General features: G+C 37.7%; 2 protein-coding genes across 6 annotated transcripts in view; one reads left to right on the top strand and one right to left on the bottom strand.

Annotated features, from left to right (window-relative positions):
- Ocrl (OCRL inositol polyphosphate-5-phosphatase) overlaps positions 1-18,968 on the bottom strand; it is a 486,659-nt gene that overhangs the window by 70,443 nt on the left and 397,248 nt on the right. The gene's annotated exons all lie outside the window — the stretch shown is intronic.
- The window catches only part of Smarca1 (SWI/SNF related, matrix associated, actin dependent regulator of chromatin, subfamily a, member 1), a 70,271-nt gene continuing 53,031 nt past the window's right edge, over positions 1,729-18,968 (top strand). For 4 of the 5 annotated variants that reach the window (XM_051178467.1, XM_051178472.1, XM_051178471.1 and 1 more), the window contains exons 1-8: positions 1,729-2,074; positions 6,806-6,907; positions 9,743-9,909; positions 10,220-10,320; positions 10,422-10,522; positions 13,805-13,984; positions 17,396-17,551; positions 18,618-18,749. In XM_051178467.1, the coding sequence (XP_051034424.1) occupies positions 1,904-2,074; positions 6,806-6,907; positions 9,743-9,909; positions 10,220-10,320; positions 10,422-10,522; positions 13,805-13,984; positions 17,396-17,551; positions 18,618-18,749 (1,110 nt within the window). In that variant the 5' untranslated portion in view covers positions 1,729-1,903. The remainder of the gene's footprint in view (positions 2,075-6,805; positions 6,908-9,742; positions 9,910-10,219; positions 10,321-10,421; positions 10,523-13,804; positions 13,985-17,395; positions 17,552-18,617; positions 18,750-18,968) is intronic. The other variant, XM_051178469.1, reaches the window with a different exon arrangement.

Here is an 18,968-nt window from a genome sequence, read left to right as displayed (position 1 = left end):
TGCATGTCTGTACTTCAGTAGATCACATGAACAGTGTTTGGACTGAGGTGGAGGGATCCATACATAATGAAGGTAAAATGAGAAGATACTATCAACAGATTCTTCTTTCCTCTCTTTGGCACATCCCTTCAGTCTTCTTCTCTGTTTCTTTTCCGTGTTTTCTTTTTCCGTGTTTAAAATCAGACCATAGCATGGAGCATGGTTGCTTATGCCTGTAATCCTAGGGATTGAGAGGTTGAGGCAGGAGGATTGCTGCAAAGTAAAGGTTCACTTGGGGTACAGGGCAAGAACCTACATCAAAGAGAGAGGTGACAGAGAAGGAGAAGAAGAAGAGGAGGAGGAGGAGGAACTGGGGGAGGGAGAGAGAGCATCACAGAGAAACATACATATAGATAGAGAGACAGAGAGAGACAGAGAGAGAGAGAGAGAGAGAGAGAGAGAGAGAGAGAGAGAGAGAGAGAGAGAGAGAGAGAAGGATAAACAAGACCTAGTTTAGGGACACAATCTCACATCCACATCCATTTACACTAAGGCATGGGTAACCAGTAATAGATAATATTTGAGCTCACCTGACTGCTATGGTACTATTTACTGAAGGCACACTTTATTTTAGATGGATTGTTTAGGAAGGTATGCTGATGGAAGCTAACCATGTGACAGCTGCTTTGGAAAGCAATTGCTTCATTTTGTCAACAATATGCTCTGTGATAGTTTGCTATACTGTTTCTTACATGTTTTGTTGTCTGTCATCTCTAATGACTGAACTTTAAAGGGTGGGATGCCAATCTTTCCATTGTTGATAAATAACGAGGGGACATAGAAACAATAATTTATAGTTGTGTTTATACACACACGCACCTTTTTTACAAACTCCTTCCAGCGATCATTGATTAATATAAAAGGTATGAACAGAACAGAAACAAACAAACAAACAAACAAACAAAAACCATAGCTGTTTAATTCAATGACCAGTATGAGGTACCCTATCACAAGTTGCTCTAGGGTTTGTGGAACACTTTGACATTGTTCCCTTTGAATTTTAAAATTCAGGGGTGCAGTCAAAAGAAGGACTCTTGAGTATTAGCCATTTGAGAAAACCAGAGCGGAAAGTAGAACACATATTCATAAAATCTGAGTCAGGTTCTGCCTTCTAAGGGGATCTCTTTGCCATCAAGTGATTCAGGCTCTTTCTCAGCAGAGTTTCTAAAGGTGAGTGTATGCTAGCAATCTAATTCGTTCAGAAACCTGCAAAAAGGACAGTTCCTAGAAGGGGTCTGAGCTTCCCTCCCCCCCCAAAAAAAAACAAAAAACAAACAAACAAAAAACAAAAACAAAAACAAAAACAAAAACAAAAAAAAAACCGGTATACTGAGAAAGACCTTTTATACTGCAGTCAGAAGTAGAGGAGTTCTTTGTGCAAGAAGGGAGAACACCCCCGAGGCACAGAGTAGGTAGAGCAGATCTGAGGAAGCGAGAATTTCTTCTGCACACATCTGTGAGGGGAACCAAGACTCACTGTTGGGGGCATAGGGAGAAGTAGAATTTTTAAGGGGCCATGAGCTGTGTGGGTTTCATCCTCCACCCCTGAGTGCACCCCACATTCAGGCAACAGTTGGTCGTGTGGGACCAGCCCGGGCTCTGGGTGGGGAGGGGGAGTCTCGCGATTGGTGAGGGGGGGCGGAGGGGGGAGGGTGATGGGGGGAGGCCATGACGTAGGGTGGGTGGACGGAAGTGGGGCAGGGTTGAGGGTTATTTAAAGAAGGTGGGGGGCGAGCGGAGGGGTTGGAAGCTAGTATTCCCTACCCCTGCTCTATCTAGCTCTTTCCAGTGCAGCCACTGCTGCCGCCCAGGAGCCTCCCTTCTCCCCTTCCTCGTCCCCTCACATCTTTCCCGCTCCAACGCCATGGAGCCAGACACGGCCACAGAGGCAGCCACCGTGGCAGCCTCGGATGCCAGAGCCACAATCGTGGTCATAGAGGATGAGCAGCCCGGGCCGTCCACCTTTAAGGAGGAGGGAGCGGCTGCCGCCGCCACCGAAGCCGCCACGGCCACTGAGAAGGGCGAGAAGAAGGAGGTAAATAGGAAAGGGGTGTGTGCGCGCGCTCTGTGTGTGCTGGTCACATCCTGAGCCTGGCCCCTCATAGGGGCCCAAAACCTGACCTTTGGGCGCCGACAGGTACAATGATCACTGCAGGGTTGGGGGCAGCGGGGGCGGCAGAACCCTCTAGCATTCTCTCCCCTCCCCCTTTCCTGCCGGCCTCCTGCTGGGCGGGGGCGGGGCAGGGTGAGGGAGCTGCAGGGTGGTGGGGTGTCCCGATCCCGAGCCCCAAGTCTCTCCTAGCCCTGGGCCTCCCCACCTTCCCGGAACTGGGGGAACGCTATGGGGGATGGGGCTGTGCAGGAAAAAGCCTCCGCCTCTCCCTTTCCTAGCTCTTTCTCCTACCCCCCTCTTCCCGTCGGCCTCTGCCTGGGAAATCTGGGCCCTTCAGTTCCACCATCCCTGAAGGGGGTTTGACTGGGGCTTAATTTAAATTTCAAGGTGCTGGTGGTAGGGGAGCAGGATGGGGAAGGGGAAGGATGGTTGGCAGAAAATGCTTGCTTTGATTGGCAGTGTCTGTCTTTGGGATTACAGAAATAAAAAAAAAAAGAAAAAGAAAAAGAAAAATCCTCCTTGTTCCTTTGATCCCCGCCTCATGGTGAGGAGGGGGTCTCACGTCAAGAAAACAACCTCTCTGCGGTTTACCTTTCAGTCTTTACACTGAGGAACCATGCTTTGCTGTCTTAGGAAAATGTCCAATCTTTGCACCCTAACCCTCTCATGTCCCGCCCCTGATATTATAGTGTTTTGCTCTAGGCCACCCAGATGATCCCCCCTTCCCTGCCCCACACATCTGGCCTCTGGCCTTCCAGCCTTTCATTTCCCTTGCCTACTGGGGACCATTCACTCCTGGACATAGGATATATATATATATATATATATATATATATATATATATATATATATAATTTTTTTTTGGTAAATGATGTAAAGTCCTCATCTGTAGGCTGAGGTACTATTCATACATGAGACGGAGCCACTGTCACACCTATTCCAGACAAACCCAGGAAGTAGGTATTATCTCACATGAATATGCAAGTAAAACTGTACAATGCTTTGAAAAATTGATGTTGATGGATAGGATGGAGTATAAGAAATTTTCATGTCTAATAAAATTGCAGAACAGATCGTTTATAGGTGGATGTTTTCCCCTTTATGACACACATGATGATTGAAAAAAATAGTGGGTAATTGAAATTATGCTTTAGCGATCTCAAGTGGATTTGTATGAATCATTATACAATGCAGTATGACTAAATGGACCACTTTTGGAGGAAATTAACACCTTTTGCCTTGAATTAGACAGTGATGCTAAATCCAGCAGTTACTCAAGTCATATAGTTTACTGTTACAAGTTGATTAAATAGAAGGCAACTGTAGTGCTAAGTGAAAACCATGGAAAGAATTGGATGTAGGATGTTAGACAGCATTGGTGATTAAAGCTGGGCCAAATACCAAGTATCAATATAAATTGGTTGAGAAATTCAGAAATGTACATAGTGCTTTTTAGTCCCTGGACTGGACAAATATAAGTGCTAAATTCTTCTCCTCCTCCTTTTTTGCCAAGGTAGTCAGTTTTTAATTTTGAAATTGTATCTTTTTGGATTTCCATTGTGAAAAGACTGGGGAATCAATGAAATATATTTAATAAACATGAACTATATTGCTGTATGTTCATGAACCTATCCACTGCCCTGGTGGAAACCTCATTTGTCCACTTAGGATGGAAGCTGCCCTTCTTAGGTCTCCAAATTTTCCTAGTTTGGTCAATATTTTTAAAAAATTTTCAGTTGTCCTTAAAAGCTTAGTTTGGGATGGGATTGGAGAAAGGGTTAAGAGCCCTTGATATACAATCTTGAATTGGGGTTCCATCAACCAGGTAATATTCTAGTCTGCACACACCCGAAGACCTCATTTTTGAGGCTGACAGAGCTAGGAGGATTGATTTATGGGGCTGGGTGGCTATAAGCCTGAGGGAAAAAAGGCAGCCCTTGGTGGAGGGAGAGATACTGCCTCGAAAGGAATAAGTAAAAAGCAATAGAGGCCACTGGCAGCAGATCCAATACCTAACACTAATGCACAAACTGATTTAGTGGAGTCCATTCTATATGGAGAGATAGCTTGCTCAGCCTAGACACAGGGGTGTGGGGGTGGAGAGGTGTCTTGGTCCTGTTTCAAGGAGATGATGAGATAGACTTAGTAGATGGGAGAAGTGGGGGAGTGGGAGGAAAAGGGGGAGGGGGACCTGGGATTGGAATGTAAGAAATAAATGAATAAAACAAAGGAACCTTGATGTTGTCTTCTATCCTCCACACTCTCGATGCATTGAACCTTCACACTCATATGTGCATACACACAAACAAATGAATAGAAGCACTTGTATATAAACCCTTTAAAAATGTTAAGTATATTTTGAAGTACCTTGAATTTGTAAGAAGTACACATTTATCCTTTTCTCATAGTCATTGGTTAGTATACTTTGACAATGATAAAAAGCCAGTTGACATTAAGTAGGTTGTTTCCCCTCAACTACATGACCATTTCTCAGACCTTTTTTTTTTTTTTTTAGTAATAACAGTTTCTAATTATTTCTGCTTCTAATAACATTTGCCTCTTAAGAGTAGGGTATTTACTTCCACTTTTTAATGACCCCATCTACTTTCATCAGACAGAATTTATCTATCATATAGTACATACATATAAGAAAGGCATATGATAATTTAAATCATCTGTAAAATACAAAAATAGCAGTGATGCTCAATCCCATGGGTAAAGGATGCTACTATAGAGAACAGGATTTCAGTTATGGAGCTCTGCCATTTCTTCCTGGTGTCCTGGATATACCTTGGTTTAAGAGTCTTTACTATGTGATTTGGTACTGCTTCCATTCCCTTGGGTGTGTAAAGCTGGCCTATCAAATGAGATAGAACTGGATAGAACTATTAGTGAAATGATTGGGACAGCTCACATGGCATGTTTTTTCTTACCTCTAGTTCTTGAAAAAATTAAAAAGTTTGTTGTGGATAGTAGTGTCAATGAAGTGATTACCCATATCCCTTAATAGTATTGTTTATGGTGAGGCAATCAATGTGTGATTAGATTTTTAAGCACATAATTAATGATTAAAATGTTTTTCTGAGATGTTATCTTCTGAAAGTGAAGTTTATTTCCCACATATATGTTAATTACTCCACCATATATATTTGATGAAGTAATTGTTAATGTTTTAAAACTTGAAAACTTCATCTCATTAGCCATTTAAGATAAAAGTTTGGACATTTAAAAAGATTGATTTATTCATGTATTTTATGTATATTTTAATATCTAAGAGTTTGTTGCTCTGAAAATGAGACTAGTAGAATATGTGACTTTTTGGGTTGTTTTTTGTATTTTTGAAACAGGGTCTCCCAAATACCTCTGGCTGTCCTGGAACTTGTTCTGTAGAGCAGGCTGGCCTAGAACTCAACAGAGGTCCACTTTCCTCTGCCTCCTGAGTGCTGGGATTAAAAGACATTTGATATAGTTGGTCACTGTATATGAGATGCTGTAAATCAACATAGTTGTTATGTGATCAGGGCTCCAAATAGGACTCCAACCTAGGTCAAGTTCCATAATCTTTCTTTGAATTTCCTCAAAATAAAATTTTAAGCAAATGTTGGAAGACAGCCATTAATTATTGGAGGCATTTTGTTTTCTTGTTTAATGTCACATTCTGGAGCTGAATTATTATGGAAGGTTTCAAAGGCAGGTTGACAAAAGCTGTGATAAAACTGACCTCATTTCTTTTGTTTTCACAAAAAAGATTTGTGCTTTAAAAAAAGATTTGTGCTTTAATTTCTGCCAAGTGTGTGTTCAAATTCAAATATCTTTGGTATTGGTCTTAATGACTAGATTCTTGTTTTTGTTATCTTATCTCTTAATTTCTCCCAAAGGAAGGTATTTACTCTATGTTTTTATGTAAGATTTTGAACCTGTAGTGACAGATTATTGTTAATTGATGCCAGTGTTCACTACATTACAGCTTAAAAACCACTAACAGTTAATACTGAATAGCTCTGATGAATCACTTGTATAAAATGTTTTGTAACATGAATAGGATAGTTTTCTTTCTAGAGGAAATAAAGTGACCAGTTTGAAGCTGTACTACTATTGGATTATTTTAAGTGTATGAGTTCATGTTGCACTGTATAAAAATGTACATGCTTTAATTAGTCTAGGGAAACAAATTTCAAAAGTATTGTTTCAGTGACAGAAGCAAGAGTCTTTTATTCTGAAAGTCTGGCTGGTTTCCAGTACATAAAGAAGTGTTTGGGAGGGTTATTATTTACATTTCTTGAATTCTTTGGTTTGTGGTTGAGCATTAGCCTGTTCAGGACTTCTAAGCCTGCTATTTTATGGTTACACATTTCTTTGGCTTTAATTAAAAAAAAAATAGACAAAAAGGCTTAGTGTTTTATTTTGGTTTTTATTCTAATTAATGCCATCTCTCTAATATTACAGCTTTTTTATTGGACCTCAGGTGCACAGGACTGAATTAATCATAAGCCCTGCTTCATAACTGGCTCTCATCATTGTTCCATGCATATCCCTCAGTGATTTATTTATCAAGTTATTTAATTACTTTTGGCTTTCTTTAAGGGAGAACATTGACCAGCTTAAAGATCTTGCTTTGCAATTGGCTGATATTTATTTCCTTTGAAATTCTAGAAAAGCACTTCTCCATTGCCAGTAAAACTTGCTGCTAAAGCTTCCAAATCTGAAAAAGAAATGGACCCAGAATATGAAGAGAAAATGGTAAATATACCCTTGGTAAGGTAGTGACCACTGTGATTTTCTTTGTTTGTTCGTTTGTTTGTTTGTTCGTTTGTTCGTTTGTTTGATAGTAGACAGGTCTGGTTATATAATTCCAGGCAGAAATTCTTGAACTTGTGACTCTTCAGCTTTATTGACCAGATTTCTATGATTATTGGTTCCACTTCCCATGCCTTATAGTTAATTTTTATGGATATATGGAAGATGAAAAAGATTTGTCTGTTTATGACACAAATTTCATAGTACAAATCTAATTTAATGTATTAAAGTGTCACAAGTGTGTGTGTATGTGTGTGTATGTTTTTTCTCTCTCTCTCTCTCCCTCTCTCTCTCTCTCTCTCTCTCTCTCTCTCTCTCGCTCTCTCTCTCTGTGTGTGTGTGTGTGTGTGTGTGTGTGTGTGTGTATGTGTGTGTGTATGCCAGAAGCTGATGTCAGGTATCTTCCTTAATCACCTTATTTTTTGATCCTGGTCTCCTTAAATCTGAGGAAGGGTTTGGGTGTGTTTCTTCTCTAATCACTCTCAACTTAATTTTTGTTTCACTGGCTTAACAAAGAGCTCATAGATTTGGTGAGGGTGAATGGCCAGTGAGCTCTAGAGATCCACCCCTCCTTCTTGTCAATGAGTGTATGCTGTTGTAGCCAACTTTCTACGTGAGGGCTAGGGATGCGAACTCAGGCTATTATATTGTTGTGACAAGCACTTTAACCACTAAGCCAACAATTACTTTTTATTGAATACGTTAATCTCATTTTCAAAGGAGAAAATGAAGAATCATGGAAAATGTGAGGAATAGCTGAGACGAGAAGCCATGTTTCACTTTTGCTCTGTGGTCTTTAATCAATACTAAGATGATGTAACGCAAAAATATTTTGTCTACTCAGTGATGGAGGTATCAGTGGAAGTATTTGTGTGGCTTTGTACCCTGAGGGAAATGCAGCCATGATGCCAGATCAGCATTTCTCCTTCTTAATTTGTATATAAAAGAATGCTATCCATTAAGGAAGTATGTAGTATGGTAATATACCTTTTGAGGCATATTCAGGCTTATTTACCCAATGCATGAAAGTATTACACGTTTAAGTAGTGTAATCTTCATTGAGCACCACATATTGTGTTATGCTTTGTTTAAATGTCAGTCACCGAGAACTGGACAGGTAGTTGGAACTGACTTTTCCCCATGCAGGACTATTTTTGCAGTTTTAAAAATAAGTAGGAAGGAAATACATGTTTTAGTTGCTGATAGCTATTTTACAAGAGTCCATGCCTTGAGGTTTAAGACCACATCTAAGGAGACAGTTAATGTTTTAACAGTTCTAAAAACAACATTCCAGAGAGGATAACATGAAGTGCAAAAGTTTTGGCCTCCTTCCAGCTTGTCATCTGAATGTATTTTTTTCTAAGTCTTGTATCTATGCTAATGAATATTCCTGTAGGTTTCTGGTGTTAATTTTTCAACATTAATCAATTACTCTCTGCTGAATGGTCAGAAAATGACTCTAAATAAAAGGAAGAACAACTTTATTCCTTCTTCTATCTAGAATGAAGTACAAGTCTTTTGATCTTTTAAGGGTTTGTAGTGAACATGCCTATTTTTAATTTTTTTCCTATTTTTTTTATTACAAATAGTTTTTTTTACTATACTCTGAATATAGCTCCCCTTTCCCTTATTCCTCAGATTTTCCCTCAACTTGCCCCCCATCCAAATGCACATGCCTTGTTTCTCTCTCTTATTAGAAAATAAACAGGCATCTAAAAAGTAATAATAAATAAAATAAGATAACCAATTTATTTTGATGGTACAAGTTATATGTATTACTCAGAGCTTATTAAAAGTTTAAAGTATACATCAGCATTCAGTACTTAATATAGATTAACTGCTTCATGTATGTATATGCCTATATTTTTTCTCTAAGTTCTATTCCTTTGGGTAGAAACCTTACATACTAGTAGCATAAAATATAATTTTCCAGATTGCCATAATTCAAAGCAATGTTTATTGTATTATCGTACCATGATATTGAAAATATTTTTGAGAGCAGCTGATATTATATTCTTAGATTTTAGGTATTTCTAGATGCAGCTTGGTAATTCTCAAGGTTAAGTTTATAGTATGTATATATCATAACTTATATGTTTTTCGTTTATTTATTTATTTATTGGTGGTAGTTTGAGGAATGTTTTCTCTGTATAGTTCTGGTTGTACTATGTGGACCAGCATGGCTTTGATATCACAGAAATCTTCCTGTCTCTGCCTTCTGAGAGCTGGGATTAAATATGTGTGCCATACCTGGTCCCAGTTTATATGCATTTCTGTGTTTAGGACATAATAATTAATGATTAAATAATTTCTTTATTAAGGAAAATAGAATCACATTTTAGAAAGGTGAATGGATCATATTTTCTAAGTTTGACTTTTTGATCCTTTTGTCATATTGGTCATGGAGAACTGAACTCTGGACCTTGACACATGTTCTACCACTGCATACACCTCCAATCCCAAGGATACACTTCTCTTGAGAGTATTTACAAAATCTTTTGGGTCATTTTTCTTCTGTTCAAACTATTTGAAATAGCAGTTTATAATTTGGTTACTTACAAACTGTGGGAGCCTGGGAACATTCCTTGCTCATTCTGGGCCTCCATTTTATCATCTGTAAAGTGTTTATGACACTAGTGACTACCTCCTGTATTTATGAAGGGAATTGGGTAGATTGGTATGTTAGAAGCACTGGGAATATTGCATAACTGAAGCAGAATATAAATGTTTACTGAATAACTTTGAATTAATATAATAAGACACTCTTTCCTTTTCCCTCCTTTTGTAAATTAGAAAGCAGACCGAGCAAAGAGATTTGAGTTTTTACTGAAGCAGACAGAACTTTTTGCACATTTTATTCAACCTTCAGCACAGAAGTCTCCAACATCTCCTCTCACCATGAAACTGGGGCGTCTTCGAGTAAAGAAAGATGACAAGCAGAGCTTGATTTCTGTTGGAGAGTATGCACCCTTCTCTCTACTTTCTTCCCTCTCTTTTAATGCCTCCCTTCTCATTTCATTTGCTCAGTATGACTGTATATTAAAATATGATTATTGACAATATAAATATGTCTTGGAGACGATAATGTTTTTTTTTCTTTACCAGAATTTAATTAGTTAAAAATGTAGAGCTTTTCTAGTAATTCTGTGCCAGACGCTAGATAGCAGCACGTTCCTTTTTCATAAAACGATGTTAGCAAACCTAACTTAGTTGGTACTTCAGCACTGATGTTGAATGTGAAAGTTTTTGTTTTTGTCTTTTTCACTTTAGCTATCGGCACAGGCGCACAGAACAAGAAGAAGATGAAGAACTTTTGTCAGAGAGTAGGAAAACATCTAATGTGTGTGTTAGATTTGAGGTCTCACCTTCCTGTGAGTACTTTATCATAGGCATGTTGCTTTTACAGTTCAGTTTGACAAATTCCCTTGAGTATATTAGTGAAATCTGAGAGGTTCTTCATTTCTGTTTTCAGATGTGAAAGGAGGGCCCCTGAGAGATTATCAGATTCGAGGACTAAACTGGCTGATCTCATTGTATGAAAATGGAGTCAATGGTATTTTGGCTGATGAAATGGTAAGATGCTGGTATTTAAAGTATGTTCTGAGTCACTAGAAGTTTTTAATGGACGTTTGCATTACCTGGGCCAGAGTTCCTGCAAACCCTATGCCTGTAAACTATTCACTGGCAAAATTATTTACCTTTTAGGTTTATCTATTTTACTTTATGTGTGTGAGCAGCTTGCCTGTCTGTAGGTATATCAGGTATTTGCGGTGCCCAGGGAGGTGAGAAAAGGGTAGAGGTTCCCCTGGAACTGGAGTCACTGATGGTTATGAGACACCACATGTGTGCCAGGAATGGAACCCAGGTCCTCTGTCGGAGCAACAAGTGCTCCTAACCTCTGAACTATGTCTCCAGCCTGCAAAAGAATGTTTGTGGTCTACAACTGTTCAAATAACCTTTAGAATATAGACTTTTGCACAACACGGAGATTTCCTGAAGTGGTACAACACCTCCTTTTGCTTTTGTGTTTGTTTGCACTTTGGCTTCCAGGAAGCCCAGAGAAAAAGGCAATGTCAAAAGGAGTATCTCTTCACCCTTTAAGGACTACCCTTGTTTTTTTTTTAATTTTTTGTTTCTTTTCTTTTTTCTTTCTTTCCCTTTCCTTTTCTTTTCTTATACTTTACCTTCTAGTATAATTTTCCTTGATAACTTTTCATTTCTGTTTTGCCATTAATTTATGTTCTAAGCTTTTATAATAGGCAACCTGGCATCTTCTTTGGAGTGAGGTAGGGCATATAAACCAAACAATAAGTAAATAAATGAATGAATAAATGCATACATGAGTCAATGTTGTCCTATAACTCACTATGATAGGCCACTATTATATGGCCTCAGACTGATGGGTTTCAATTCTTTTGCCTGATAAGCCTTCTAAGTGTTGGGGTTACAGGCATAGCCAAGCCATTCAGCTTCAGGATTGAGTCTCCATAGTAGTAGAATGCCAAATGGCAGTCTTTTGATAAGCTAATGATTCATGGTCATGCATGTAAAATAACTGAAGAAAAAGTAAGATCATACAAGATGATAATTGAATACATGAAGGGATTATATGAAGGGCCAGGTTTGTATTTTAAGATAAAATTAATAAAATTAAAGGGAGGACAGAGGGAGTTATAAACCTATTTAACCCAATAATATAATATTTATGAGACTCAGGAGCCATATTTTCAATCACTATTCTCCAGAAGGCCAAGTAATGAAATGCATCTTATAACATTTAGTCACTCCCATAGGCACTCATCTTTGGCTGAGCAGCTATTAGGTGTGTGGCAGAGCATTTTTTTTAAACCAAGGGTCAGCAGCTCCTTACATTTACATTTATTCTGTTGAGGGCCATATTCAGCTCAGAACGGGAGGGCCTTGCTTTATCTATTACCAGAAAGACCAGGTTTATTTACCCTAAGAATTTCTTGGCTACAACCTGTCCAAGAAGTGATCTCTTTTGAGACAAGGTCCCATTATGCTTCGCCAGCTTTGAACTTGTGATTCTCCTGCTTTGGCCTCTCCAGTTCAGTAGCCAAGATTACAGGAATACACCACCATGCCCAACTTGTTTTGATTAGTAAAAGAGGAAGGTATTGTAGAGAATGTATGCAATTAAGAAAAATGAAAAATATTTTAATTAAGTAATTTTAATTAGTTAAGTAATAGTAATCCTGACATTGAAAAATAAACAGAGTTGAAATTTTGCCATGTTTCTTTATAAGCTTTTTTTTTCTAGGAGTATAGTTGAGATCATATTATATGTATAATTTGGCATTCTGACTTCTTCATATTCATATATAGTTTTATAGCATTAAAATACTTTGTCAAAGTAAGCTTTTCCTGTCTGATAGTCTTAAGGAGTTTTTGCCCATTCCTCTCAAGCCTCTGCCCATTTTGATTGTTAGCCCCTGCGGTATAAATAGAGCTACTATGACAATCTTGTCTTTAGCTTTTCTGTTCCTCTCAGGTTGTTCTATGGGAATCCAGGACGTGGAACTGCCTTCCTTAAACATTTTCAGGTTTTGGTGGATATTTTCCCATAACAACTCATCTTAAGGGATTTATCAGATAAGATTTAGCCCATAAAAGTGGCATTTAGCTTAGATTTATAGAGTGAAGTTCTACTCTTTGCTTGGAGACAAAGGCAAAAAGCTGCTTAATTATTTAGTGTTTACTTTAACTGCTGAGGCTGGGATCAAACCCAGGACTTCATACTAAGCAAGTGTTCTCCACTGAGCCATACCCCAACTCTTACTTTAAAAGGCTGAACATCATACTGCACAGTTACCTTTCCATGGGCTAGGTGGTAGGTTCATGAGGGTTTGATGCTACTTTAAAAAGCACACTTCTGTAACCCACAGAGACAGCTGACCTGAACAAGGGGGAGCTCAAGGACCCCCAGACTGATAGCTGGGAATCCAGCATGGGACTGACCCAGACCCCCAGAACATGGGTCTCAGTTAGAAGGCCTGGGCAGTCTAAGGGAACTCAGACAGTGGAGCCAGGATGCATCTCTGGTGCACAAAAGGACTTTGGGAGCACATTCCCCATGGAGGGATACTGTCTTAACCTAGAGGCAGGAGGGAGGGTCTAATCCCACTCCAAATGACTTGACAGATTTTGTTGATCCCTCCTGGAAGGCACCACCCTCCCTATGGGGTGGGGGGGGATGGGATGGAAGGGGGAGTTGGTCATGGGAGGGAGGGAGAAAGAGGGAACTGGGATTGATATGTAAAATAAGGAATATATATATAGCACACTTCGCTAGGTGATCTCTAAGGTCTTTTCTCATGGCACTGCTCACTTCCCTCTTGATTCCTAAGGTTGAGGTGTAAGTAGACAGCTGTAAGCCTCTTAAGAGGCACAGTCTGAATATTTAATACCTGGGCCGGAGTAATGTTGGGGACATAGGAAAGAAAGGTCACTATTTCAGCAGTTTCTAGAAAGAAGTCTATTTTTGTGAAACATACACCTTAAAATTCCTAGTTTTCCATCTACTAGAAGAGATTATGTAATCAGTTTGCTTGCTCCTAAATGGAGTCAGCATGTCCTAAATGGAAGGACAATTTATTATACAATAATTTGACTACAGGTTGTTGGTTCTTTTCCTCCCCACTCATGACAAATACGAATTGAAATGGTTTTTGTGTCTTCTTTTTTTAATAAATAAGTCCCTTCTCACTTTTCATTGGTATAAAAGCTAGTTCCCAATGTGAGATAGTTGGCACATATTTTTGCTAATGTTGTTTCTAACAAATCATTTCATTTAAAAAGTGTATTTGTGTTTTTCCCCTTGTGATGACAATGCAGGGTCTTGGGAAGACTTTACAAACCATTGCTTTGCTTGGTTACCTGAAGCACTACAGAAACATTCCTGGACCCCACATGGTTTTAGTTCCAAAGTCTACATTACATAACTGGATGAATGAATTTAAACGATGGGTTCCATCTCTTCGTGTTATTTGTTTTGTTGGAGACAAAGATGTAAGAGTAAGTTGAGAAACAGCTTTGAAAAGACTTCAAGAATATCATTTCTAGACTGCAGTTGCATAATATTGCTGTTACAGTTAAGTCTGGTATGACTACGACTGCTACTAAATAACACTCCATTTGTACCAACTCTGAGCTAGGCTCTGTTGTGTTGTGCAAGTACTAACTCATTTAGATAACTTATTTATGAACTGTGTTTACTTTTTAGATAGTATGTACCATTAGCAACCCCATCATTTTTGGAGACAGAAATTGGAATGACTTAAATCTTGCTGTTTGAAGTTTTGGCTTGCTTGCTGCATCCACACCTACACCCACACATCGAAACCTTCTGTAGCTGCAGATAACCTTACCATTTTCTGTTTAAGCAGGACTTGTAACATGTCTGAATGTATTCTCAGATAATACTAGAAATTTGGGTTTTGGCAGGGGAGGGAGAGGAATTTAAATTAGTTATTTGTCCAGTTAGTAGACTATAATTATTTAGGGCTGTAAAATCAACCAAAAAGTAATAAATTAGGCAAAACACAACAAAAATAATTTGCTTAGAACACATTTTATTGAACTTTGTCTTTATTTTGCCCCCAGAGAACATAGTTTAAAATAAAAGTTTATACTATTTTACATATTTAGATGGATGGATTATCATGAGACACTCTTAGAGGAACAGTACCATAATGAATTATGTAATTTTAGCATTATCATTTTGCTTGAAGAAAACTTACTTAAATTTATTTAAATTTAACTTATAAATAATTTAAAAATTGAAATACTGAGTTCATAAATTTACAATCAAAAGGTTGATTCTTCCCTAAGCCTACTATTTCTCCATAGCAAATTGGTCACTTAGAACTCTTTACTGGTCATTGCTATTACTTAATGTAGTACAATTGCTTACAAGATTGTATTTCTAAGATATTGATACTTTGCAAAAATCATTTCTTGAAGTTTATAAGTAAAAGGGCAGCATTCAGGCATGAGTTTTCACAGTACAATAATAAAACTGTAATTTTTTTTTGAGGTAGGCTCTCACTATTTAGGCCTGGCTGACCTGGAACTCACCATGTAGACCAGGCTGGCCTCAAACACCTCCATCTACCTCAGCCTCCAGAGTGTTGGGATTAAAAATGTGAGCCACCATGCCTGGTGCATAAAAATGTAAATCAATGGATTTTTAATATGATACATAGAATCTAAATTTTTCATGAGTTACTTCTGGGAAGTTTTAATGAGAGAGAGACACAGAGAGAGACAGAGAGAGAGACAGAGAGAGGAGGTACATTCATTATGACTGCCCTGCCTCTTGGGAGGCTGGGATTGTGTTTACTTGAACTATCCTTAGCTTGAAAGCCAGTCTGTGAAGTTAGTATTTTACAAATTGTGAGTCATCTCCATGAGTAGGTTGTGGTTTCATCTTTGTTGGTAGTGGTAATCTTTTTCTTTTAAAATATCAGGAGGTACTAGCAGAGCAAGCAATCAGTTTAATACCACTGGCAAATAAAAATGTTGCTTCAAGAAATTGTTTAAGTTGGTTTTTGGATACATACATTCAAACATCTATGCATATAATGCAGTTTATTATGGTTCATCATTAAAAATTTCAATATCAGGAATTATCAATCACATAAGATTAATGTGCTAAGTTCAGTTCTTAGAGATTGATGTTGATGTATCTAAAATTCCAGTTGATCATATGTAGACCCATTTGAACCTTGGTATCATATGGGACAGATATGTTGACCTTCCCATTTTTATAGCTTTCTGTAAATAACTTAGGAGGCCAGTATTTAATAATGAAAAATTTAATTTCTATACAGACATTTGAGTTGTGAAGTAGAGATATAATTGATCTTGTCTATATGAAGAGATGCTCTTTTATGTATTTTAAAATTAATTTAATTTTTACATTCCAATCCTAGTTCTCCCCAGTCCTTTTCTCCTGCTCCTACCATTTCCCCTTTCCACCACCTCCCATCTCCTCCTCAGAGAGTTAGGTAAGGCCTCCCCTAAGAAGTCTACTAAGTCTGTCCCATAGTCTCGTTGTGGCAGGATCAAGGTACCTCTCCACTCCCACACTCCTGTGTCTAGGCTGAGCAAGGTAAAAAGATGCTCTTGATCCTGACTGATATAAAGTTCTCTTGAAGTCTATTGCCATATTGCCTTTCTATATCTGTCACAGACGAATCCATATCTATTGGATATGGAAACATATATGGTCTTAATTCTATCGTCACTACTGATTGTGCAGTTAGGAGTGAGTTTCAATGTATATGATTTTAATACCAACAAAAGAAAGTCATGTGACCTTCCATATTTTATTAAGATATTTAAATATAAATCTGGTCAATAGTTTTATAAGTTCTAAATATGAGTTAAGTTAAATAATAAATTCTAATTCCACAAAATTATTTAGAAACCATGAAGCTGAATCTTTTACTCAGCGAAACAAGTATAAGGTGTCGGTTGGAATCAATGAGATCGAGTTCTGGCACCCAACACCAACAATCTTCTTATATTTTAATTGCCTTTTAAAATGTGATAACTTCTCAGTATCTAACTGAGGTGGCTACAAAGCTATTTTTCTGTCCTAGGAAAACCTTTTAATACATACTGAGTACTTATAAATATTGTTGAATGAATCAAAGTGTGTTTGGTACATATTTGTGAATTAAGAAGTAGAGATTTTGTCCACAACCCATTGATTTCTCTTTAGGCAGTGTAACTCTGAAGTTACAGTACCAAGTAGTTCCTTTTCACATAGATTTTTTTCCCTGCTTCCTTTAAAGTTTTGTGGTTTTACTTTGGCCCATAACATCTGGAAGATGTTTCCAGTCAATTTGGCTACCATGTTGGCCACTGCTTGTGAATATTTAAAACTAGTTAGTTGTCAAGATTCTCAAGGTTGTTTACTAGCTTCCTTTACTACAAAGGGAAGATTCCCTTCACGAAACCACATCTACAGCTTTATAATAACATTTAAGAACGTCACAAAACTATTCCCCAAATACACAATTCTTTTCTACTGGGAAATGAAGGAATATATGAGAAATCACCAAAGGTGGGAACTGTTACCAAATGTTAATTAGATTATTTTAGTAGCGCTTGGACATTCATAACACTAAGGTGTTCAGTTATTTCATCCATGTCCTTTTGAGCCTGTTGTTCATGTATACAGTTCATGTATATGAGCTTGTGCTTTTCTTTTGTTGGTAAGTACATAAGTATGTGCTGAACACAGCCAGATTATTGACCATAAAGTTATTTTGGGGCCCTGATTTTCCTATCTCTCAAAGGAACAAGACAAAAAATGATCTATGATGTCCCATACAACCCTGAATATTCTTCACACAGTTTAATTGGGTGATCACTCTGTCAACATAATGTAATATAGCAAACTTTATTTTGCACTAGGCTGCTTTTATTCGTGACGAAATGATGCCAGGAGAGTGGGATGTCTGTGTGACTTCTTATGAGATGGTAATTAAAGAAAAATCTGTGTTTAAAAAGTTTCATTGGCGATACTTAGTCATTGATGAAGCGCACAGAATAAAAAATGAAAAATCTAAGGTAAGTTCTTAATATCTTTATTCAAGTTTTCATTCACTTAGTAGGCTTGTTTGTTCACTTTTCTGTGTTTAATATGAAAACAAGAAGATCATGGTTTTATACACTGTGGATGAAAATCATTTTTTAAAGTGCCCATAAAGTCTAAATTATTGAATACAGTACCAATAAAAGTTGAGCACCGATTTTTAATGCAAATTAGGTATTCATTTGTAGTCGCTCCTGTTGCAGCCTCTGTCATGCTACATTATTTTAATATTGCTGAGACTTTTTGGTGTACAAATATCACTTGCATTGACTTATTTTATTCAGGAGTTACTTACCTTATGTGTATTTCTATGGATTAGAAAAAGGAATTTCTTGGAATTATCTGACTTGTGTGAATTAGAGTCTGGTGTTAACACTGAAAAATACCAATTATTTCTTGCCATTCAACTTCATCAACAATAGGAAAAACTTCACTTATAATGATGGCCCTCTCTTTGGACCACTGGCCTACTTTGGGAGAAAGAGGAACAGAACTGGAGCAAAAGCACCACATGGAGCATACTAATTTCACATTGGAGCAAATACTTGATAAGATGACTCATGTTAAAGCATAATTGCTTCATTAAGAGCATTCTAAAATTACTTATTTTATGTTTTTTGTCATTTTTTGGTCTTAAACTTGAAGTGCTACTACATAGTATCAGAGAAAATGAGCTTGATTCTGGTGTGAAAAATTGTGTTCAGGTTGAGTTGAAACTTATCTGTGCATGCAGATAAACATGATTGGTGGGGAAATTTTATTCATAAAGTGCTAGCTTGGATACCATGAAATAAGTTTGATTTTCTGAGACAAAATGTTTTATGATAGGGGAGGGATGTCATATATAAATATTTACACATTTCCGGTGTGGGAATGTCTAGTATATTAGTGTGCAGTGGCACTTGATGTTTTTCTGTAGGAAGTTAATTTTCATGTCTCAGTGTATCACAATGCATTAAGTGAAGTATATAACTGAATATTAAGCATTCTAAGAACCAGAACAATGCTAATGTAACTACTATGTATATATGTTATTTTTAGCTTTCAGAGATTGTTCGTGAGTTCAAGTCCACTAATCGCTTACTTCTAACTGGGACGCCTTTGCAGAATAACCTGCATGAACTCTGGGCTTTACTTAACTTTTTATTGCCGGATGTCTTTAATTCAGCAGATGTAAGTTTAAAACAGAGTAATTGTGTGAGGGGTACTGGTGCTCAGGGTTGAACCCAGGGTGCTTAGCTGATGTTCATGTTGGGTGCCACTTTACTACAGATCTCCAATCCCAGTTCCAAATCATACATCTTAATATATTTTCCTAATGTTCATAATCATTTATGTTCTCACCCTCCCTCCTTCTGTCTTTTATTATTTTTGTTGTGTGTGCATAATGTC

This window comes from Phodopus roborovskii, unplaced genomic scaffold, assembly GCF_943737965.1.
Source record: "Phodopus roborovskii unplaced genomic scaffold, PHOROB, whole genome shotgun sequence".
Taxonomy (NCBI): Eukaryota; Metazoa; Chordata; class Mammalia; order Rodentia; family Cricetidae; genus Phodopus; species Phodopus roborovskii.
The sequence above is the reverse complement of the archived record's forward strand: the minus strand, read 5'-3'. Positions and strand labels throughout refer to the sequence as shown.